The sequence below is a fragment of the Microtus pennsylvanicus genome, chromosome 1 (assembly GCF_037038515.1).
Source record: "Microtus pennsylvanicus isolate mMicPen1 chromosome 1, mMicPen1.hap1, whole genome shotgun sequence".
Classification (NCBI taxonomy): Eukaryota; Metazoa; Chordata; class Mammalia; order Rodentia; family Cricetidae; genus Microtus; species Microtus pennsylvanicus.
In genome coordinates, this window is record NC_134579.1 from 58923836 (window position 1) to 58948809 (window position 24974).

Sequence of the window (24974 nt, forward strand, 5' to 3'; positions counted from 1 at the left end):
CACATGCATGCAGTGCTTGCAGAGGGCATAAGAGAGCATCAGATCCCCTGGAATGCACACATCTAGGAAGAGATGGCCATGCTTGGATGTCTTGGATAGACTTCACCAAAGTCCAGGGAAGAGGAGGAATGTAACACAGAGGTGCAGGACATTCTGTAACAGGCTTCAGACTGTTCACACAGAGGTCACACTGAGGTCACACAATCCTCAGTCCCCTCACCAGCCGGTAAACCTTCTCTGGAAACTTCTGACTACTCATAGAGTAGAGTTAGAGTCCCATGTTCCTTCTCAGATGGATTCTAACGTCTGTATCTGGGTGGACATCTAAGTGAAGTCACTAGACCTACCGACTTCATGGTTGAGGTGGGAGAGCCATCATGTTTCCCTTTGTGACAGGCTCTGAGCTCATCAGACTAGCTGTCCATCAGAGAACAAGGGGACCCTGATGTTTTGCTATATCTGTGAACACCAGGGCTCAGGTATCTTTCTCCTTGGCCATGCCCCTCCTGTTCCTTTTGTTTCTCTATGTTGGACATGCCCCTTCCTGCTCCTTTCCTGTTCTCTATGATGCCCGTGCCCCTCCCTGTTCCTTTCTGCTTCTCCATGGTGTGAGCGACACTGATTTTCCTCTTCTCTCTCTGGCTGCAGCTTCTGATATCACAGTTCACATTTTCTTAGCTCTTCATGTTGTTGACAGTGTTCTTAGAAAATATTTTCAATGGGAAACCTCTGTTCCAGAGTGTTTATTTCTTTATAGTGACTCAGCTAGACTGTGGGTAAATTGCAAATCAAATGGCAAGTCTTTGGATTCTGTTGAATTTCACTAAGTTAAGCTGTCTGGTGTTCTAATTCTGTTTTTGCAAAATCTCCTCTATTCTTGTTTTTTTTTCTCCTTTACTACCATATGTGGGTTGTTTATCATTTCAGGCTAATTGCTGGATTCCTGGTCATTCTGATGTTGACCAACTAGGTCACCTCGGTACAGCATGGTTCTCACCCCATGTATACAGTTGTCTCTGTAATTATAAATATTCCCACCTTCAGTGCCCAACGAATTCAGTACAGGTTCTGTACTACTACACTCCATGTTTCTTCGATGTAATGCACTGACTGGCTCAAAACAATTCCACCAACCTCAGTAGTCAAAAAGAATATTTAGGCTGTGTAAGTAGGATTTGTGTAGCAGGATGCTAACGGGATTCATCAGAATACCCTTGTGTGACAACATATCCAAGATCACCTTGAATAGAGGAAGGGTTTATCTGGCTCTACAATGTTGGAGATTTTGGTTAATAGTCAGTTGGCCTGTTGCTTTTGGGCGAATGGCACAAGGTAATATACCACATCAGGAACTCTTGGCTATGTAGTGAGAAAGGAGAAAAGGGCTGGGTTCCCAGGATCATCCCTTCTCCAGGGGGAATCTGACTTCCTCTAGGCCTCACTTCTTAAAGTTTCTAGGACCTTCCATTAGACCATGAATTTGCAGCCCTGTTTGTAATCTCAAGGCCCTTGGGGCACACTCAATAACTAAGCTAAACCAATGAATATTAAAAAGTAATCTGGGCGTGGCAGCACATGCTTTGACCCCAGCACGTGAGAGACAGAGGCAGGCAGGTCTCTATGAGTGTGAGTCCAGCCTGGTCTACAGAGCAAGTTCTAGGCCAACCAGGGCTGCATAATAAGTCCTTGTCTTAATAAATAACATAAACAAATAAACAACACCATCCCAGTAAGTTTAGGGGCAGGGGAATGGCTCAGGGGTTAGATAACTCGCTGTATAAGTGTGAGGACTGGAGTTTGATTCTTCAGCCCCCTTGTAAACATCTGGGCATGGCTTCATGTGCCCAGTATAGAGACCAGAAATGTGCAGATCACAGCAAGCCTAGCCAATGGCCAAACTTCGGGTCCAGTGAAAAACCCTATCTCCAGGCCAGAAGGCAGAGAGCAATGCAGGAAAATGCCCAGTGTCCTGCTGTGGCCTCCACGTGACCAGGGGTGTGCACTCCTCCATATGCCCACATGTCTACAACATGAATAATGCACACACAGTGACATTCACATCCCTGTGCTTAGTTCTCCTTCTTTTACAAGGGCTTTCTGCTTAGGGAGATGGGCTGAGCTGCTGACTCATAACAATAAATTTGTAGAAATCATGGACTAGTTATGTAAGTAAAGATTGTTTCCAATTTGGCTTAAAATATTTTTTCCTTTTTTTAACGTTTCAGTTAGGCAGAATGTTCTGAAGAAAGAAAATCATGAGTTAGTATGGCCAGGAAAAGGGACATTCAAGTTAACTGTCCGGTTGCCCAAAGACCCAGATGAAGCCTCAGTCTCTAAGGAGGCAGTTCCAGATAAGGTAAGGACACGGGGTGTTATTCCAAGGTGCTTGGATTCTCTATGATGAATATGGAGTAGATGAGCTGGGTGAGGTGGCATCCACCTTTAATCCCAGCACTTGGGAGGGAGAGGTAGGAGGATCTTTATGAGTTCAAGGCTAGCCAGATCTAAATAGTGAGTCCAGACAATGAGACTATGTCTCAAAAGAAAAATGGTAGATGAGGGCCTAAGTCACAGTAACCTGAGAATGGCAGCTTGGGACTCTGGAGGGAGCAAGGACTGTAAACAATGGAGAAGCTGTCATTTTTGTCACTTTTGGAAGAGTCAAGACTGGGGTGCTCAATAGTAATATATTTGGGATTTCAAAGTTTGTATTCAATGCTCTTGGCCTCTTTATAACCAGAAGCCTGCTGGTCTTTTTCCATCTTCTTGAGGCCAGCAATGTACCCCGCGTGTGCTGTTCCCTCAGCTGTGAAGAAGATTGTCAGGGACCTCTCTGAAGCACGTGCACCATGTTCATACAGTAAACATGAACTAAGTGCCAAGTCAGGCAAACCACAGGCTAAGCTGCCTCATGGGAATCTCCTGTGTGTGTCTCATTTCATCAGTGATTATTGTGACCAGCAAAGAAGACACTCTGCGACATGTAGCTTTTGATCCATTCACTAGCCTAGTATTCAAATGTGTCATTATCATTTCAATTAATTTATATCTCCAGTCTGGCCCAAGAGGTGTTTTATTTATATATGAAATGATTCACAGTCGCTGGGCGGTGGAGGCAGAAGTCTATAATCCCAGGACTGGGGACAAAAGGCAGTTGGATCTTTTTGAGTTTGAGGCCACCCTGGTCTACAGAGTGAGTTCTGAAACAACAAGAACAAGTTACACAGAGAAACCCTGTGTCGAAAGAACAAACAAAACCAACAAACCAACTAAACCAACAAAAACCAACCAACCAAATCAACAGAAAGAAATGATTCTTTTTTTTTTTAATTTTTTAATGAGAAAAAGAAAAAAAAAAGTTTCCGCCTCCTCCCAGCCTCCCATTTCCTTCCCCCTCCTCTCACTCTTCTCCCCCCCACCCCACTCCTCTCCCCTTCCCTCTCCAGTCCAAAGAGCAGTCAGGGTTCCCTGCCCTGTGGAAAGTCCAAGGCCCTCCCACTTCCATCCATGTCTAGGAAGGTGAACATCCAAACTGGCTAGGCTCCCACAAAGCCAGAACATAAAGTAGGAACAAAACCCCGTGCCATCGTCCTTGGCTTCTCATTAGCCCTCATTGTTCGCCATGTTCAGAGAGTCCGGTTTTATCCCATGCTTTTTCAGTCACAGTCCAGCCGGCCTTGGTGAGCTCCCAATAGATCAGCCCCACTGTCTCCGTGGGTGGGTGCACCCCTCGTGGTCCTGACTTCCTTGCTCATGTTCTCCCTCCTTCTGCTCCTCATTGGGACCTTGGGAGCTCAGTCCGGTGCTCCAGTGTGGGTCTCTGTCTCTATCTCCATCCATCACCAGATGAAGGTTCTATGATGATATGCAAGATATTCGTCAGTATTGCTATAGGATAGGGTCATTTCAGGTTCCCTATCCTCAGCTGCCCAAGGAACTAACTGGGGACGTCGCCTTGGGCTCCTGGGAGCCCCTCTAGGTCCATGTCTCTTGCCAACCCTAAGGTGACTCCCTTAACTAAGATTTGTGCTTCCCTGCTCCCCTTTCCAACCTTCCTTTCTCCCAATCATCCTGTTTCCCCAAGCTCCCCCCATCCTCCCCTTCTCACTTTTCTCTCCCCATCTCCCCTTACCCCATCCCACCCCACCCCAAAGATCCCAATTTTTTCCCCGGGAATTTTGTCTATTTCCCATAGCCAGGAGGATAACTATATGTTTTTCTTTGGGTTCACCTTCTTATTTAGCTTCTTTAGAATCACCAATTATAGACTCTGTGACCTTTATTTATGGCTAGAAACCAATTATGAGTGAGTACATCCCATATTCATCTTTTTGGGTCTGGGTTACCTCACTCAGGATAGTGTTTCCTATTTCCATCCATTTGCATGCAAAATTCGAGAAGTCATTGTTTTTTTACAGCAGCGTAGTACTCTAATGTGTATATATTCCATACTTTCTTCATCCATTCTTTCATTGAAAGATATCGAGGTTGTTTTCAGGTTCTGGCTATTACAAACAATACTGCTATGAACATAGATGAACAAATGCTTTTGTCATATGATAGGGCATCTCTTGCATATATTCCCAAAAGTGGAATTGCTGGGTCCAAGGGTAGGTTGATCCCGAATTTCCTGAGAAACTGAAACACTTATTTCCAAAGTGGTTGTACAAGTTTGCATTCCCACCAGCAATGGATGAGGGTACCCCTTCCTCCAGAACCTCTCCAGCAAAGGCTATCATTGGTGTTTTTTATTTTAGCCATTCTGACAGGTGTAAGATGATATCTCAAAGTTGTTTTGATTTGCATTTCCCTGATTGCTAAGGAGGTTGAGCATGACCTTAAGTGTCTTTTGGCCATTTGAATTTCTTCTGTTGAGAATTCTCTGTTCAGTTCAGTGCCCCATTTTTTAATTGGGTTAATTAGCATTTTAAAGTCTAGTTTCTTGAGTTCTCTATATATTTTGGAGATCAGGCCTTTGTCTGTTGCAGGGTTGATGAAGATCTTCTCCAAGTCAGTGGGTTGCCTTTTTGTCTTAGTGACAGTGTCCTTTGCTTTACAGAAGCTTCTCAGTTTTAGTAGGTCCCATTTATTCAATGTTGCCCTTATAATGTCTGTGCTTCTGGGGTTATACATAGGAAGCGATCTCCTGTGCCCATCTGTTGCAGGGTACTTTCCACTTTCTCTTCTATCAGGTTCAGTGTGTTTGGACTTATATTGAGGTCTTTGATCCATTTGGACTTGAGTTTTGTGCATGGTGATAGATATGGGTCTATTTTCATTCTTCTACAGGTTGACATCCAGTTGTGCCAGCACCATTTGTTGAAGATGCTTTCTTTCTTCCATTGTATACTTTTAGCTCCTTTATCAAAAATGAGGTGTTCATAGGTTTGTGGGTTAAAATCCGGGTCTTCTATACGATTCCATTGGTCGACTTCTCTGTTTTTATGCCAGTACCACACTGTTTTCATTACTGTAGCTCTCTAATAGAGTTTGAAGTCAGGGATGGTAATGCCTCCAGAAGATCCTTTATTGTATAAGATTGTTTTGGTTATCCTGGGTTTTTTGTTTTTCCACATAAAGTTGATTATTGTCCTCTCAAGATCTGTGAAGAATTTTGATGGGACCTTGATGGGGATTGCATTGAATCTATAAATTGCCTTTGGTAGAATTGCCATTTTTACTATGTTGATCCTCCCAATCCAAGAGCAAGGGAGGTCCTTCCATTTTCTGGTATCCTCTTCAATTTCTTTCTTCAATGCCTTAAAGTTCTTGTCAAACAGATCTTTCACTTCCTTGGTTAGAGTTACCCCAAGGTATTTTATGCTGTTTGTGGCTATCATGAAAGGTGAAGCTTCTCTGATTTCCCTCTCTGCTTCCATATCCTTTGTGTATAAGAGGCCGACTGATTTTTTGGAGTTGATCTTGTATCCTGCCACATTACTAAAGGTGTTTATCAGATGTAAAAGTTCTTTGGTGGAGTTTTGGGGGTCGCTTATGTACACTATCATATCATCTGCAAATAACAAAAGTTTAACTTCTTCCTTTCCAATTCTAATCCCATCGATCCCCTTATGTTGTCTTATTGCTATTGCTAGAACTTTAAGCACTATATTGAAGAGGTATGGAGAGAGTGGACAGCCTTGTCATGTTCCTGATTTTAGTGGGATGGCTTTGAGTTTCTCTCCGTTTAATTTGATGTTAGCTGTCAGCTTGCTGTAAATAGGTTTTATTATATTTAGGTATGACCCTTATATCCCTAATCTCTCCAAGACTTTTATCATAAAGGGATGTTGAATTTTGTCAAATGCTTTTTCAGCATCTAATGAAATGATCATATGTTTTTTTTTCTTTCAGTTTATTTATATAATGGATTACATTGATAGATTTTTGTATGTTGAACCAGCCCTGCATCTCTGGGATGGAGCCTACTTGATCATAATGGATAATTTTTCTAATGTGTTCTTGGATTCGGTTTGCCAGTATTTTGTTGAGGATTTTTGCGTCGATGTTCATGAGTGAGATTGGCCTGTAATTCTCTTTCTTGTTTGAGTCTTTGTGTGGTTTTGGTATCAGAGTAACTGTAGCTTCATAAAAGGAATTTGGTAATGACTCTTCTGTTTCTATATTGTGAAATACATTAAGGAGTATAGGTATTAGGTCTTCTTGGGATTTCTGGTAGAATTCCTCATTGAAACCATCTGGTCCTGGGCTTTTTTTGGTAGGAAGGGTTTTGATAACAGCTTCTAATTCTTCACGACTAGCAGGTCTATTTAGATTGTCCACCTGGTCCTGGTTTAACTTTGGTATATGGTATTTATCTAAAAAAGTGTCCATTTCTTTTACATTTTCCAGTTTTGTGGCATACAGGCTTTTGTAGTAAGATCTAACGATTCTCTGAATTTCCTCTGTGTCTGTGGTTATGTCCCTCTTTTCATTTCTGATCTTATTAATTTGCAAATTCTCTCTGCCGTTTGACTAGTTTGGATAGGGGTTTGTCAATCTTGTTGATTTTCTCCAGGAACCAGCTTTTTGTTTCATTGATTCTTTGGATTGTTTTCTGTGTTTCTATTTTGTTGATTTCAGCCCTGAGTTTGATTATTTCCAGTCTTCTACTCCTCCTAGGTGAGTCTGCTTCTTTTTTTTTCTAGAGCTCTCAGGTGGGCTGTTAAGTCTCCAATATGTGCTTTCTCTGTTTTCTTTAAGTGGGCACTTAGTGCTATGAACTTTCCTCTTAAGACTGATTTCATAGTGTCCCATAAGTTTGAGTATGTTGTTTCTTTATTTTCATTGAATTCAAGGAAGACTTTAATTTCTTTCTTTATTTCTTCCTTAATCTAGGTATGGTTCAGTAGTTGACTGTTCAGTTTCCATGAGTTTGTAGGCTTTCTGGGGGTAGCATTGTTGTTGAATTCTAACTTTAATCCATGGTGATCTGATAGGACACAGGAGGTTACGAATATTTTTTTGTAACTGTGGAAGTTTGCTTTGTTACCAAGTATGTTGTCAATTTTCGAGAAGGTTCCATGAGCTGCAGAGAAGAAGGTATATTCTTTCCTATTTGAGTGGAATGTTCTATAGATGTCTGTTAAGTCCATTTGATTCATTACCTCCATTAATTCTCTAATTTCTCTTTAGGTTTCTGTCTGATTGACCTGTCCATTGGTGAGAGAGGAGTGTTGAAGTCTCCTACTATTAGTGTGTGCCGTTTGATGGCTGACTTGAATTTTAGTAATGTTTCTTTTACGTACGTGGGTGCTTTTATATTAGGGGCATAGATATTCAGGATTGAGACTTCATCCTGATGAATTGTTCCTGTTATGAGTATAAAATGTCCCTCTCCATTTCTTCTGATTGATTTAAGTTTGAAGTCAACTTTGTTAGAAATTAGTATGGCCACACCTGCTTGTTTCTTAGGTCCATTTGCTTGATAAGCCTTTTCCCAGCCCTTTACTCTGAGTAGGTGCCTGTCTTTGTGGCTGAGGTGTGTTTCTTGTAAACAGCAGAATGTTGGATCCTGTTTTCGTATCCAATCTCTTAGGCTGTGCCTTTTTATAGGTGAGTTGAGTCCATTGACATTAAGTGATCTTAATGACCAGTGGTTGTTAACTCCGTTCACCCTTTTAGTCGTAGAGTTTGTGTGTTTCCCTTCTTTGAGTTGCGCTGATGAAGGGTTTCTAGATGTCTGAGTTATTGTGGTCATTGTTGGACTCCTTGTTATTCTTATATTAATTTTGTCTTACTGTTTTGGTTTTAGGAATCCAAGACTAAAAAAGGTGCTGCAGGAAAAGGTAAGTCTCCCACTAAGGCAACTCTAGTGTTTACCAGGCAGTTTGTGTTTATTAAACAAGTAGCTTGTGTTGTAGGAGGCTTCTCATTCATTCCCGGCCACAAAATAATCACTCAGAAACCACATTATTTTCAATACTGTTTGGTCAATAGCTTAAGCATATTTCTAGTTAGCTGTTATATCCTAAACTAACCCATATCTACTAATCTGTGTATTGCCACATGGCTGTGGCTTACTGGATAAAGTTCTGGTGTGTCTGTATCTGGCAGAGGCTACATGGCTTCTCCTGATTCTGCCTTCTACCTCCCAAAATTCAGTTTAGTTTCCCCCACCTAGCTCTGTTCTGCCCTGCTATAGGCCCAAAGCAGTTTATTTATTCATTAACCAATAAAAGTAACACATAGACAGAATGACTTCCCACACCATTTCCCCTTTCTGTTTAAATAAAAAGGATGGTTTTAACTTTAACATAGTAAAATTACATATAACGAGACAGGTACTAAGCAAGAACTACAGTTACAACATTTACATCTACTTTATCTCTTATCATAACTAAAGAAAAGTATAACTATAACTATCTATTCTTCAACTCCATCAAAGACTCCAGAAGGATATAATATTACCTAAGTAAACAGGAAGTGCAGTGTGAGCACCTTCCAAAACTCTAGAACTGACAGAAACATCTTGCGGTGTGTACAGTCACCCAAAGTTCTTCTGCATCATTGGAGCATCTATCTTCAGCCTATAGGCCCATAGTATTTTGCAGACTTTTCCATGAAGCAGGAAATTTCAAAAACAGTTCTGCCTATATTGACAGTTTGTCAGTTACTTTTTTCTGTGTCCTGCAGAATGACTCTTTTATGAAGCAGGAACCCCATTATGCAAGTTTATCAGTCCTTTCTCTGTGGGTCCTGCATCTCCAGTTCATATAACATAACATCGAGCAGTCTAGGGAAGAGCAGTTTTTTTGCCCAAATGGCTAACAAACTCCATGAGGAGCCTCTTTGATGCCCATTTTCCTTTTGAAGTAAGTGGTGCTGTCAGGAGCAGATGTGTCTCACTGTCATGAAAAGTCCTAAATTTTTAAAGTATTTTAAATGCCATATTCTGAGGAGCTCTGAAAGATTTGAAGAATATCTAGAAACCTAACTAACATGAAAACAAACGTGACTATTATAGATGATTATCTATTAGCCTATATTTCTTAATTATACATTGGATTTTTAAATGAGCTACACAAACACAATACCTTAATCAAGAGAAGAAATATATATATAACAAAATTTACCTAAGATTTTTATCACTAAACCACACCCCATTTTTAAACATTATTTGGGAATTTGGGCATAGTTCTCTCCAAACTGCTTCCTGATTTTTGTTGGGCAAAGTATTTTGGGGGATGTTCACAGCAATCTTTCAGGGGGTCTTGCTCCATCAGACCCCATTAGTCTGGAAGACATCCACAGGTCTCATCCTCTGTAGAAGCAAAAGTAGAACCTCTTTTCCAAAGCAACAAATCTTTAGATCAAATTGTGAAGTCAAGAAACATTTAAAGCATATATGTTGGTTTAGCTTAGCAGTCTGTACAATGAAATATGTCTCTGTACTTAGCTCCTTCACAGTCAAAAAATAAATGTAGCACAATAATATACATAATCCAGACTCTATGTGTATTTCCTTCTTTATGTGGTTTATTTTTCTTGCTGTATTACTTTTTCTACAAGTTAAATATTTTACTATCTTTACTCCTTTAATCTATGACTGTCTGTACTCTTATACTACATTTATTGTCTCTTTACACTTTCTGCTCCCTCCCAAGCCTATATATATTTTTTAAAAACACACTGTGTCTCATTTGGAGGTCTTTTATGTCTGAATCTGTCCTATTGTGTATCTGTAATCCTTTTCTGTCCAGGAGTGCTTCCTAAAATGCTAAGCAGCAGCATGACTTGGGCTAAGGCTGCTTTGCCTTTTGGCTCCCCCCAGTCCATCATGACAGAGGTGTATTCACCACCTCTATGAACTGTGCACACTGCACCCGTTCCAGGTATAAAGCTAGTCTATGTCATGCCATTAAGCAGTTTGTAACATGCTGCTCACAAACCCCGAGGGAGCCTCCAGCTCTTTGGGCTCCCTTCAGAGAAATGAAACCAGCTTGTTTGGTGTTGGGAGATGTCTACAGCTGAGGGGAGGAGAGGAAGATCTGGGAAGTGGTGATAGACACTCGTGCTTTGGTGGCCAGTAATAGGAAGGACAGGACTTGTAGAGGATGCTTGCTGTGTGCCTCTCTGGGTAGCAGTGCTCTGTGAGGTGAGCACTGGGTATATCTTAGATGGACCCTACCTTCTGAGCACAAGCCTCATCTACTACAGGAAACAGCCAGCATTGGGACTGGGTGGAGTTTCCTGTTTCCTGGAGGGTGGGTAGGGCCATGTCCTGGCCAGAGTTAAATGAAGGAGCAGCTAATAATACCTGTGTAAAGGGCACCAAATGAAGAACCATACTGGATAAGGCAAGCAAGAGCAACCAAGATATGCAGACACCCAAGTCTTAGGGAAATGAACTCTTTCCCTCCATAACTCTGCCTTCCGGCCTGGAGACTGGGTCTCTCACTGAACCTAAGTTTGCCCCTTTGCCTAGACGTGCTGTCCAGGGAGCTCTGTGGATCCAGCCATTTCTGCTCTCCACACTGGGCACATGTAGCCATGCCCAGCTCTTTTCAAGGGGGCTGGAGATTCAAGCTCTAGCCCTCACACTGACACAGCAAGCTCTCTAACCCAGCCAGTCATTCCTCACTGATGCTGTCACAGTGTAATCCTTAAACCCTAACTTTGTTCAGCCCGAGTATGTACACCACTTCCTATACCTTTGCTCTTCCAGGGAGGCCAACAGTAGTTCTCTAATGCAGTGGACACCTGATGAGCCTCAGCTGTGTGCCGCGTGCCAACAGCAGAGATGAAGACTATACCCTGCCTATAGAAGCTTGGTTCTGTGATCACAGTCAAGTACTTGAAAGACATATATGAGGGAGGATTCCCCTTCCTCAGAAAGACAGAGCAAAAAAAGTAAATGAAATTGAGTTAGTGATGACAACAACAACAACAAAGGAAAAGAAACCAATGCTACATTTGTTTATAATTTACTAACAACAAGAGCAACAAAAACTCACGGTATTACATTTTAGAATTTTGTTTTTCTTTGTTTTTGAACTTCCTCTGTAGACCAGGCTGGCCTTGAACTCACAGAGATCTGTTGACTAAGGTTTCTGCCCCACATGGTCCACAGCTGTTCAGTCCCAAGGAAGCATACAGAAATTATAAACAGGTTGACCTATTAGCTCAGGCTTCTTATAAACTCTTAAACCCTACATTAACCCATAATTCTTGTCTGTGTTAACCACATGGCTTGGTACCTTTCGTCAGCGAGGCATTCTCATCTTGCTTCCTCTGAGTCTGGGTGACAACTGTAGACTCAGTCTTTCCTATTCCCAGAATTTTCCTGTTCTGGTTGCCCCTGCTATACTTCCTCCCTGGTCACCCTACCTATACGTCCTGCATGACTACTGGCCAATCAGTGTTTTATTAAAACAATACAGGCAACAAATCTTTACAGGGTAGAAGAAAAGTGTCTCACAGCAGAGATCTGCCTGCCTCAGCATCCTAAGTGCTAGGACTAAAAGTGTACACTATCATGCCTAGCTACATTTTAATTTTTAATTAAGTAAAGCAAAAGATCCACTACCTAATGTTTCCTTTTAGCAGAGTTAGCCAAGATATGGGAAAGGGAGGAAGATTGTCTCCGGATAATTTACTTAATAGAACCATGATTTAATACTTTACACCTTTCATTGTCATATCTGATTTCCTCAGATGATTTGGATACAGCACATTCTCCCAGCAACAGATCAGAAACAAAGGAAGATGTCTCCAAAGAATGTGAAACTGTTCCCTCCATGGTGGCATTTGAAAACCTGCCAGAGAAAGTGACTGACATAGTGCTGACCTTCCTGGTGGAGAATATAAGCGGCCTCCCCAGTGACAACTTTAAGGTGGAAGTGATCCGAGATTTTGGCGTTGCCGTGGTTACCTTTCAGAAGCCTATAGGTGAGCCTCAGGGAGGCCCTGCATTCCCAGGCTTCTGCCCAACACACCACAGGGTCTGGGACATCTCTGAGTGTGTGACACTTTGTCGTAGTGAGTAAACAAGGCCTCTAAACCAGTAGAGGTGCCTTTCCCCTCAGATTTTGGAAAGATGAAAAAATTTATTTTGAGATCTAATTTAGGTCTGTTTAATAGATTGCCCTTTATTACATGATTGCTTGGGTATGTGGGGTGGGGTGGGATGGGGTATGGGGAGAAATATAAAGTCCCAGGCAATTCCAAGTGGAGGACTTGAAACTCTTCCTCTACTTCCCCGGGAGGAGTTAAGACTGGCCTGTCACCATGCCACACTTCTGTAGGCAATGATGCCAACAGACTCACCCTAGTGCTCAGTGCCAGGCACCTGTCAATCTCTGCATGAGTTAATTTTTCCTTCCTTTCAACAGCCCTGTGACAGGGCTCCATGTTGCTGAGAGATTGAACCCAGGCAGCCAACTTCCACTCCCCCTTTTCCTATCATATAACCACACAGCACTTCTCATGGTCATACATGTGGAGAAGAGAGAGCCCACTTAATGTAGAAAATGAGTGCCCCAGCCAGCAAGATGGCAGAATGGGCAAAGGCACTGCCCCCAAGTCTGACTGCCTGAGTTTGATCCCTGGGACTCATACAAGTTGCCCTCTGACCTCCAGATGCACGCACACACATGCACTGGTATGTGCACACACATAAACATGGAAAATAAAATGACTGCTCTGTTAGATCATTGTCATAAGCAAGACCCAGCTCCACCTAAAACATGGCAGATTTCCAAATCTAAGCCCCATGTCCCACGGGCACAGCAGTGGGTGTCAGTCAAGTTCACTGGTGGTGTGGTCAGAATTCTGGTCTTGTCACTTGACTAGTTGTATGAAGATGACCAAGTTATAATTTTCTCTGGTCCTCATCCACTCATCCATAAAATGGGGATGATCTTACTTATGTAAATTCCTGTGAAGATTAAGTGAGATAGTACTTCAGGCATGTTAAGGATTTGTTAAAGACACTTATTACAAATTTATTATTATTTATTATAAAGGGACATTTAAAGATTTGTTTATTTTATGTGTACATGCCTGCATGTATCTGTGTACCACATGCACGCAGTGCCTGAAGCAGCCAGTAGAGGGCAGTGGATTCCATGGAACTGGAGTTACAGATGGTCGTGGGCTTCCAAGTGGATGCTGGGAACTGAATCACAGTCCTCTGCAAAGGCTGCGAGGGCTATTAACCTCTGAGCCATCTCTCCAGACCCATAAAGGGAAATTTAAATAGAAATGATCTTCCTTCATTGAGCAACAATCTTGAGTGCATTCTCTGTGAGCTTCTGTTACTGTAATAAACACCTGAGGTCATCAGCCTCCAAAAAGAGAGGTTTATGCCAGTTCACAGTTTGGGTGGCTTCAGTTCACGGTCAGTTAGTCCTGCTGCCCTGGGGCTTATGTTGAGGCAGTCTGCATGGTGGTAGCATGGAGGAGAGACAGAGAGAGACAGAGAAAGACAGAGAGAGAGAGACAGACAGACAGAGACAGAGAGGGGGTCATCTTGTCCCCTATCTCCCCCATCAATGACTGGGACATTTCCCACAGGCCTCACTTGTTAAAGGATCCACTACTTCCCATAGCACCTGGGTGAGGACTAAGACTTTAACACATGGGCCTCAGGGACAGTTTCCTTCTAAACTATGGCCATTGTTGTGGGCCAGGTACTAGTCTATGGGCTGAGGCACAAAGATGACTAAAATCATAGCTCCCTCTCTAGAAGAACTCAGTCTGGGAGGAGGAGGGAGGCGTGTATGTTAATGAATAATGGAGATGAAAGAGAGGCTGTCTCCCAGGTGTAGTAACCTGAGAGGGGTGGAGACAGGACGGTGCATAGTTGTCCCCACCTGAGTGTGTTCTCCAGCAGTGTCACCTGACCATCTCCACAGGACACCAAGCTTGTTCATACTGCTACTGGTCCCTCCTCTTCTCCATTTGGCAACCCCCTCTTTAGTGTTCAAATTAGAGACCATATATAGTCCTTATACACTCTGAGTCTCAGTCCCCGTTTCATCTGGTCCTGATTGGAGCTCCAAAAGGCAATTCAACTGTGCTCAATACCCATATCTTCCCAGTGATATACAAGCAAGGACTTTCTCAGATCCCAGCACAATGATTGGCACATGACAGACCCACCATCCAATCTGTTAATTTAAAGAGACAATTAGGATGAGTCTTGAAGATAAATAGATCAACTGAAAAAAATAAAGGAGGTAGGGCTGTAGACATAGCCCTATTTTGTTACCATGGTTCAATTTAATTCTCAACATAACAATAAAACAAAAATACCTCTGTATCCCATGTTGGAGAAGAACATCTCACAGATGGGCACTGCAGACAGGGGCACTGCAGACACGGGCGCTGCAGCCACGGATGCTGCAGACACAGGCGGTGCAGACACTGGCCCTGCAGATACGGGCATTGCAGACATGGGCGTGCAGACACAGGCGGTGCAGACACTGGCCCTGCAGATACGGGCCCTGCAGACACGGATGCTGCAGACACAGGCGGTGCAGACACTGGCCCTGCAGATACGGGCATTGCAGACATGGGCGTGCAGACACAGTACAAGGACAAAAGGAATGTCAAAAACATGACTAGTTGGTTTTTGTCGTTGTTGGCTTTTTTTTTTTTGGTTTTGACTTTGGTTTTTTGAGACAGGGTTTCTTTGTGCATCTTTAGCTGTCCTGGAACTAGCTCTGTAGACCAGGCTGGTCTCAAACTCACAGAGATCCGCTTGTTTCTGTCTCCCAAGTGCTGGCATTAAAGGCATGCGGCACCACCACCAGATTCATGACTAACTTTTCATGGCAACATGAAAATAAAGCTGAAAGTGCTGCTTGGATGTGTGTTTGGAGTCAGGAGCCTGGCTGTGGATGTGGGCTCCTACCTGCTGACAGAGTAGGCATCAGGGTCTTGAGAAAATGGGGAGAGTGGTGTCATTGAGGGGGGCAACTCAGTAGGGTTGGCCATGGCCAAAGGACAGCTCAGTAGCAGAAAATACAGCAACTGACTAATTCCCCCTTCTGCGTTTTAGCAAAGACATTTCTTTCATACCATATAGAGATGTCACCGAAATTTTCTCTCTTTCTTTTTTTTTGTTTGTAGATACCAAAAAATTTATTACTGATTGTATCAGTCACCATTCGAACCGACAGCTGCAGCTTGCCCCGAGACTTCTGGAAACAACAAATGTAGTTAGGGTGGAAAACCTGCCTCCTGGGGTAGATGAATACCAGCTACAGCTCTACTTTGAAAACCCTTTCAATGGGGGCGGAAGAGTCACCCAGGTTGAGTGCTTCCCAGAAGAGAGCTCGGCGCTGGTTGAGTTTTCAGACTGCAAAGGTAATGTGTCTTGGCCTGCCACCCGGGAAGACCTGGATGGTTGGCTATTTCAGTCATTCCTTAATCGGTCAGAAATGGCACCAGTCTCTCATTCATCTGGATTTGGTGCAGAACGAGAGCAGCAAGGCAGGCTCTGGAGAAGCAGAACAAGCTCATGAGAGACAGGGAGAGTCACTGACGAGTCCGGCCTGTGACTGAAGGTCGCCATTCTAGGAACGTTGACAGGCCATACTCACAGCCATAGATCTGTGTTTTATGTCCCTGCATTGATTCTCTAATCAACAAGTTTAGGGAGAGATGGACTCAGAAGCATGTAGAGTTCTAGAAAGCGTTCCTGTTCCCCCTGTGCTGAGACGGGATCATGGAGATTTCTCATAACCTGGGGAAGAGATGGAAGTTCTGTTTTTGATGACATCATCAGTGGTTCTTGAGTCCGACAGATTTGAGTTACAATCTTGACTGGTGGTCACTGGCATGGTGACCTTCGTGAGCCCTCAAACCCTTTGTTTTCTCATCTGTAGAGGTAGTGTTGGGGTTACCTCAGAGGATGCTGTAGGAGGAAAGGAAACCGTCCCTCAGCAGTGCTTGGCCTGAGGGGGTGCTGAGTCTGAGCTGGAGGTCACTCAGGCTGTCCAGCCTCTCTGGAGCCCTGTGGGAGGCTGGGCCTCTGAAGGTCACATTCCTTCCCTCAGGCCTGATACCTGCCCTAGGACTGAGTCCTTCACCAGGGTATCATGTTTTAGCATCCTTCTGCCATGGGAGCCATTTAAATCCAGGTTGTTGCTGGACTGACTCTAATTTCCATGCTGATACTACTTACACGTGCCAACAGCTAAAACAAAGTGAGGAGAGTCCTGGAGAAAGAGAGAGAACGTGAGCATTCAGTCAGGGTGGGTTGTGGTGGCTGTCCTGGTACACATGGTGACCGGGAGATATAATGGGGAAGGCCTTACTAAATTGTGACCTCTGGGGCTGGACTCTCCAATGACTGTGAGGATGATTTTGATTTGGTATAGGAACAAGACCATGGGGTCTGGTTTGGCTCACACTGGCAATTAGCTCAGATACTTGCCTGGGTTTATAGAACCCTGCCTTCCCCCAGCCTCGGCTTTCTCACCTCTATCTATGGGTGTAATAGAATCCCTACCTGAGAAGTCCACTGCGAAGAGTAAACACAGGAAATTCATATAAACCTCTTGGGAAACTGACACAGAGCTCTGGTACAACTCTCTTCTCCTGAGAAATGAAGTTAGCTATGGAAGTTAAATTCTGGGACTATACAGGAAGGGACAGAATGCAGAGTGACCCACCTGGAGGATTAAAAACTTCTTCTCCTTCTTTTCTCTCCTCCTCCTCCTTCTTCTTTTTCTTCTTCTTTTTCTCCTCCTTCTCCTCCTCCTTTTTCTTCTTCCTTCTTCTTCTCCTTCTCCTCCTCTTCCTTTTCCTCCTTCTTTTCTTCTCTGTGGAACAGTTCAAGCTGCCCTGGAACTAACTCTTATAGAACAGGCTGGCCTGGAAATCACAGATCTCTACCTGCCTTTGCCTCCCTAGTGCTGGAAAAAATAAATCTTTTTTTAAAAAAAATTATTTATTCATTTTTATTGTATATGCATTGTTGTCTTGTCTGCATGTACATCTGTGTGAGGGTGTTGGATTTCCTAGAACAGGAGTTACAGACTGTTGTGGGCTGCTTTGTGGGTGCTGGGAATTGAACCCAGGTCCTTTTGAAGATCAGCCTAGTGCTCTTAGCTGATGTGCCATTTCTCCAGCCCTTAAACCATTCCTTGTGTTTGTACAAACATCAACCCCATGCTTGTGTCTAAATTTGTATCTGTTTCTTATTGTGCCACATACATCAGTGACATCAGAAAAACAATAGACTCAGCATGATTTCAGTGTAGAGCGATTTGGGTATAAAGTCATCAAAGCCCTAAATGGAGTCTGTCTTGTTGTGGTTAGCATCAGTCTACAGCTGAGCACACGGGAGAATGGCACCTTTGAGTTCTACAAACAGCAGAGACTTTTGCCCTCCTGAAAAGTTTGTTTTGTTTTGTGTTCTTTGGAAATGCATAATATTGAGATTACTGTTATTTTGTTTTATTTTGTTTTTAAAGTGTTAGACACCATTCTGGCCAAGAAGCACAGTTTCAACAGGATGCCACTGTCTGTCTTCCCCTATTATCCTTCTCTGGGCACAGCCTTGTATGGCGAAGAGAAGCCGCTGGTCAAGCTTCCAGCATCTTTCCAAGAGTCACTGGGCCTTCCTTTGTGGAAGTTCTTTCAAAAACATAATCATCTGATTGAGGAGATAAATGACAAAATGAGACGCTGTCACTGCGAGCTAACATGGTCTGACATCAACGGCACAGTGACCGTCAGACCTGCTGCCTCCTTAGTCAGTCACAGACCAAGCATCAAGACCTGGCAGAGAGACGCCTCCGAGGTGCTGTCTGGCATCAAGGCTAAGTACGAAGTTAAGGTGTTTGAAGTGTATCCGCCAGTGTGGGACATCATACAGCATGAGGTAGGAGATGACAGGGTTCTCATTGAATTTGATAAGGAGAGTCTCACCTTATCCGGAAAATCAGAAGATGTCCAAGACATCGGCCAGAAAATCAAGGAGTTAATAGACAGCACCACGGAAAAGGTCCGAAAGGAGGAGCAGAGTCTGAAGGAGAACGTGGCCATTTCTCCGGGGAAACATTTTCTTTTGCAGCACAGTGGTTTCCTGGAGGATCTAAGGAAAGAGAACCCAGAGGTGGAGATTCATTACGATGCTGCTACTCAGCACCTGTGCTTTAAGGGATCCCGTGCAGATGTGTATAAAGTAAAGTGTGACATCCAGGAAAAGGTGTATTCCATGGCTCAGAAAGATGTCCCGATTCCTTCTGAAGTCTTCAGGTTTCTGCAGCAAGTAGACAGTCAGGAATTCTCTAAGACTCTTTTTGAAGCACAGAAAATTCTTGCCAAGTATGAACTGAACGGTACAGGGCTTCTTTTGATGGCCTGTTCTTTCAGAGCCCTGGCAGAAGCAGAGAAGAAAATGCTTGATGCTTTGAGTTATAAAATCATTGATGTTGAAGACAAGGAAGTTTTTAGAGGCAATGCATGGAAAAAGAAAATTCACTCTCTGCAAAAGAGACACTCCTCCAGAGCAAGCATTACGATAAAGGATGAATTAACTTCAGGAACCCCAGCGGAGGTCATCATTGCAGGCTGTGTGAAAGAAGTAAATGAAATCTATGGACAACTTTTTGAGTTCTTGGAAAACATCATGAAAATTGAAAGACTGGTTGAAATTGAATCGCTCTTGATTTTTGAGTATTTAAGGTCAGACAGGAAGCTATTCTGGCCAAAGATAAAAAAGGCCAATGTACAGGCACGTTTTAAGCTGGAAAATGAACCAAAAGGTATTTTACTAACTGGCTCCAAGAGTAAAGTTCTAGAGTGCATGAACATGGTCAGGCAAATCCGGGATTCAGTCTGCATTAAAAAGTTCCAGATTGATAAGCCTGGTGCTAGGCAATTCTTCCGGGACAAAGCATCCTATTACAAAAGCGAGATCAAACGCCTGTATGGATGCATCATTGAGCTCCAGGAGGGAGCAGAGAAGGACAAAGGCAGCCTTAAAGAGCAGAAGTGCCTCTTACAGAAGGACATAGCCCCTGGAGTCACGCTGATTGTACAGCAGGGAGACCTGGCTCAGTTTCCTGCCGATGTGGTCGTGAATGCAGCAAACGAGCATCTGAAACACATTGATGGTCTGGCCCTCGCTCTTTCAAATGCAGCTGGCCCTGAACTTCAAGCAGAATGTGACAAAATAGTGAGAAAGGGTGGCCTGGTCCTAACTGGCAATGCCGTTATCTCAAAACCAGGCAAGCTCCCTTGCCATCATGTCATCCACGCAGTAGGGCCTCGGTGGGACGGAAATAAGGCCCAGGAGTGCGTGAGCCTGTTGAAGAGAGCTGTGGAACGAAGTCTCACCTTAGCTGAGGAGGTCAAGTGTCAATCCTTAGCCATGCCAGCTATCAGCTCTGGAATCTTTGGCTTTCCCTTAGACCTGTGTGTGGCCACCATTGTTTCTGCCATCAAAGACAACTTCCAACGCAAGCCAGACAGGCGCACCTTGAAAAAGATTTATTTGGTGGACATATCTGCAAAGGTTGCAGGGGCCTTTGCTGAAGCTATAGAAACTACATATAAAGCCTCCCTCTCCGCAACAGCTTCCCAGCCCAGTTTATCAGCGTTAGAATTAGTGCCACCTGGAGAAACGCCACAGAAACCGCAGACACAGGACTATGTGCTGGTGTCCCCAGAAGGCCTGAAAATCCGGCTGGTGGAAGAAGGTGTGCAGAATGCCAGGGTGAGTGTCCCTGTCACCAACAATGTTCAGCTTTATTGAGGGTCAAAGGAAGACGTTTTTCATAGATGCTGGGCTTTTTGCCAAATCACTCAGGAGTAGAGACTTGTGTGTCTGTAAGGATCTGAAGGGCTCTGGGATAGGTCACTCCATCCCGGTAACTGTGGTCCATAGTAGGGGACACTGCAGGGCTCTCCTCATCTTCATCATTTCCCATCTGTCGTGTCTGCTCCATCTAGTGCTGGCTTCTGTCAGTTACAGGTGTGGGAGAGCATGGGGAATGCAGAGGATAGGAATTTAACCAATGACACGAGGAAGGGTGACTTTGGGTGCTGGAGTGGACGAGGAGAGCTCAGTTCCCTGAACCCATCTGTGGGTCCTTTGTGAGGATGGTGTGGGCAGGTGGACGGGAGGAAGGTTCAGATGTTGGGAGTCGTATAAGGACAATTCTTGTTTTGTGGATTTGTTTCAGGAGACTAATGTTTTTTGGATAGGCTGGAACCTAGGAAGCCCCAGCAATCCCCCTGTCTCAGCCCTAAATGTGCACGCGCGCGCACACACACACACACACACACACACACACCCTGGGGATATAGGCATGAGCAGCCACTGCTCTTGCCCTCTCTGCCTTATCCACCAGCCCAAGATTGAATGTTTGTGTGCGTGTGTGTGTGTGTGTGTGTGTGTGTGTGTGTGTGTGAGAGAGAGAGAGAGAGAGAGAGAGAGAGAGAGAGAGAGAGAGAGAGAGAGAGAGAGAGAGAGAGAGAGAGAATTTAAATTTAGCTGGGCATGGTAGCTCATGCATTTAATTACAACACTTGTAAGACAGAGGCAGGCAAATCTCTGTGAATTCAAGGCAAGCCTGGTCTATGTAAAATTCCAGTTCATCCAGGGCTACATAGTGAGACCTGTTTTCCTCCCTTCTTCCTGAAAAGTATTTCATACTCTTTCAAGACAGGCTCTACTCATTGGAACCTTAGCAATCAGAAGCAGGGCAGGCTAGTACCTTCTTCCTGAGCAGTAGTTGCATGTTGCTATGCATGGTTGTAGCTGTGTCCTCCTGGGAATGTGTGCCACACCCTTCTGATTGCTTTGGGGGGTTGTAGCTCAGAGTTAGATGATCTGCCCTTTCTGTCACTCAGACACCTCTGAGCATTTTGTTGTCACTGTTCTCATTTAAAGACACATGCTTTGTAGGCAGAGGCTACTTGTTCATTTTGCAGCTGCCCAGACTCCTGAAATAATCACACAAAACTATATTATTTAAATCACTGATTGGCCAATCTCTTAAGCCTATTGCTAGCTAGCTCTTATATCTTTGGTTAGCCCATTTTTAATGTTTTGTGTATTGCTACATGGCTGTGTCTTACCGGCAAAGTTCCACCTGGCATCTGTCTCTAACGGGGCTACATGGCTTCTCTCTGACATTGCCTACTCTCTCTTCTTCTGTCTTCTTGGAACTCCCGCCTTGCCCTATTCTGCTAAGCCACTGACCGAAACAAATGTATTCATTAACCATTAAAAGCAGCACATAGACAGAAGACTTCCCACACCAATGCTTGGCTGAGGCTCAGTTGAAAGAGGCTTTGCCTAGCAGGCATGAAATCCTGGGTTCAGTCCCTTAGCACTGCACAAACACGGTGTGGAGCCACAGTCTGTAAAAGCAGCACTAGGGAGATGGAGGGAGGAGGACCAGAAATTCTAATTCAAGGCTATCCTTGCTACAAACTGAATTTGAGGCCAGCCTGAATTATATAAGATCTTGGGTTTTTTTTAATATTAATTTTTATTGAGCTCTACATTTTTCTCTGCTCCCCTCCGTGCCTCTCCCTTCACCTTCAACCCTCTACCAAGGTACCCATGCTCCCAATTTACTCAGGAGATCTTGTATTTTCTTTTTTTTAATTAATTAATTTATTTATTTAAAATTTCCACCTCCTCTCATCCTCCCATTTCCCATCCCCTCCCCCTCCCCCTTACTCTCCAGTCCTAAGAGAAGTCAGGGTGTCCTGCCTTGTGGGAAGTCCAAGGTCCCCCCTCCATCCAGGTCTAGGAAGGTGAGCATCCAAACAGACTAGGCTCCCAAAAAACCAGTACATGCAGTAGAATCAAAATCCAATGTCATTATTATTGGCTTCTCAGTCCACCCTCATTGTCAGCCACATTCAGAGAGTCCGGTCTGATCACATGCTCGTTCAGTCCCAGTCCAGCTGGCCTTGGTGAGCTCCCATTAAATCAGTCCCACTGTCTCCGTGGGTGGACGCAGCCCTCGGGGTCCAGACTTCCTTGCTCATGTTCTCCCTTCTTCTGCTCTTTATCTGTGCTTTGGGAGCTCAGTCCAGTGTTCCAATCTCTATCTCCATCCCTCACCAGATGAAGGTTCTATGGTGATATGCAAGATATTCATCAGTGTGGCTATGGGAAAAGGCCAGTTTAGGCACCCTCTTCTCTGCTGCCTATGAACCTAACTAAGGAAATCCCATTGGACACCTGAGAACCCCTCTAGAGCCTAAGGTTTTCCAACCCTAAAATGGCTCCCTTAGTTAAGATATCTTCTTCCCTGCTCCCATATTCACCCTTCCTCCATCTCAATTATCCATTCCCCCAAGCTCTCCCCAATCCTCCCCTTCTTTCTTCTCTCTCCCCATGTCCCCTTTCCCCCAAACCACCCCCAATCCCCTGCTCCCAACTTTTGCCTGGCAATCTTGTCTACTTCCAATATCCAGGAGGATAAATATATGGTTTTTGGGGGTTCATCTTCTTATTTAGCTTCTCTAGGATTATGAACTATAGGCTCAATGTCCTTTGTTTATGGCTAGAATCCACTAATGAATGAGTACATACCATATTCCTCTTTTTGGGTCTGGGTTATCTCACTCAGTAAAGTGTTTTCTATTTCCATCCATTTGCATGCAAAATTCAAGATGTCATTTTTTTTTACTGCTGAGTAGAACTCTAAAGTGTATATGTGCCACACCTTCTTTATCCATTCTTCTATTGAGGGGCACCTAGGGTGTTTCCAGGTTCTGGCACACAAATTTTGTTCACACACAAATAGTGGTACTATGAACATAGCTAAACAAATGCTTTTGTAGTATAATTGGGCATCTCTTGGGTATATTCCCAAGAGTGGAATTGCTGGATCCTGAGGTAGGTTGACTCCCAGTTTCCTGAGAAACTGCCACACTGATTTTCAAAGTGGTTGCACAAGTTTGCATTCCCATCAGCAATGGATGAGTGTTCCCCTTACTCCAAATCCTCTCCAGCATAGGCTATCATTGGTATTTTTGATTTTAGCCATTCTGACAGGTGTAAGATGGTATCTCAAAGTTGCTTTGATTTGCATTTCCCTGATCGCTAAGGAGGTTGAGCATGACCTTAAGTGTCTTTTGGCCATTTGAACTTCTTCTGTTGAGAATTCTCTGTTCAGTTCAGTACCCCATTTTAGTTTCTTGAGTTCTTTATATATTTTGGAGATCAGACCTTTGTCTGTTGCGGGGTTGGTGAAGATCTTCTCCCATTCAGTAGGTTGCCTTTTTGTCACGGAGATCTTGTGTTTTCTACTCCCCATATAGATTAGATCTATGTATGTCTCTGTTAGGGTCCTCTTTTTTGTCTAGGTTCTCTGGGATCATGATTTGTGGGCTGGTTTTCTTTGCTTTATGTTTTTTTTCTTTTAAACTTTTTACTTTTCAGTTTGTTTGTATGGTGAATTACATTGACAGATTTTCATATGTTGAACAGTCCCTGCATCTCTGGGATGAAGCCAACTTGATCATAGTGGATGATTTTTCTGATATGTTCTTGGATTCTATTTGCCAGTATTTTATTTAGTATTTTTACATTAATATTCATGAGTGAGATTGGTCTGTAATTTTCTTTCTTAGTAATTTGTCTATGTGGTTAGGGTATCGGTAGTTGTAGCCTCATAAAAGAGAGTTTGGCAGTGTTCTTTGTGTTTCTATTGTGTGGAATAATTTGAGGAGTATTGGTATTAGTTCTTCTTTGAAAATCTTGTAGAATTCTGAGCTGAAACCATCTGGTCCAGGGCTTTCTTTGGTTGGGAGACTTTTGATGACTGTTTTATTTCTTCAGCAGTTATAGGTCTGTTTAATTTGCTTACCTGGTCTTGATTTAATTTTGGTAAATGATATTTATCCAGAAAGTTGTCCATTTCCTTTAAGTTTTCCAGTTTTGTGGAGTATAGGTTTTGAAGTATGACCTGATGATTCTCTGCATTTCTTCCATGTCTGTTGTTATGTCCCCCTTTTCATTTCTGATTTTGTTAATTTGGATATTCTCTCTATGCCTTATGGTTAGTTTGGATAAAGGTTTGTCTATTTTGTTGATTTTCCCTAAGAACCAAGTCTTTGTACTCATTGATTCTTTGTATTGTTTTCTTTGTTTCTATTTTGTTGATTTCAGTTCTCAGTTTGATTATTTCCTGCCATCTAGTTCTCTTGGATGAGCTTCTTTTTGTTCTAAAGTTTTCAAATGTTCTGTTAATTCACTAGTGTAGGATTTTTTCCAGCTTCTTTATATATGTGTAGTGCTATGAACTTTCCTCTTAACACTGCTTTCATTGTGTCCCACAAAACTGGGTATGTTGTGTGGTTATTTTTATTGAATTTTAGGAAGGATTTAATTTCTCCCTTTATTTCTTCCTTGACTCATTTATGATTCAAGTGAGCATTGTTTAATTTTCATGTGTTTGTGGGCTTTCTAGAACTAGTATTGCTGTTGAGTTCTAGTTTTGAGCCATGGTGATCTGATAAGATACATGGGATTATTCCAAATTTTA

At 43.3% G+C, this 24974-nt stretch overlaps 1 protein-coding gene across 2 annotated transcripts in view; it reads left to right on the top strand.

Moving 5' to 3' along the window:
• Parp14 (poly(ADP-ribose) polymerase family member 14) overlaps positions 1 to 24974 on the top strand; it is a 50939-nt gene that overhangs the window by 2793 nt on the left and 23172 nt on the right. For both annotated transcript variants that reach the window (XM_075965033.1, XM_075965043.1), the window contains exons 2-6: positions 2226 to 2356; positions 8255 to 8288; positions 12157 to 12390; positions 15577 to 15813; positions 17928 to 20176. In XM_075965033.1, the coding sequence (XP_075821148.1) occupies positions 2226 to 2356; positions 8255 to 8288; positions 12157 to 12390; positions 15577 to 15813; positions 17928 to 20176 (2885 nt within the window). The remainder of the gene's footprint in view (positions 1 to 2225; positions 2357 to 8254; positions 8289 to 12156; positions 12391 to 15576; positions 15814 to 17927; positions 20177 to 24974) is intronic.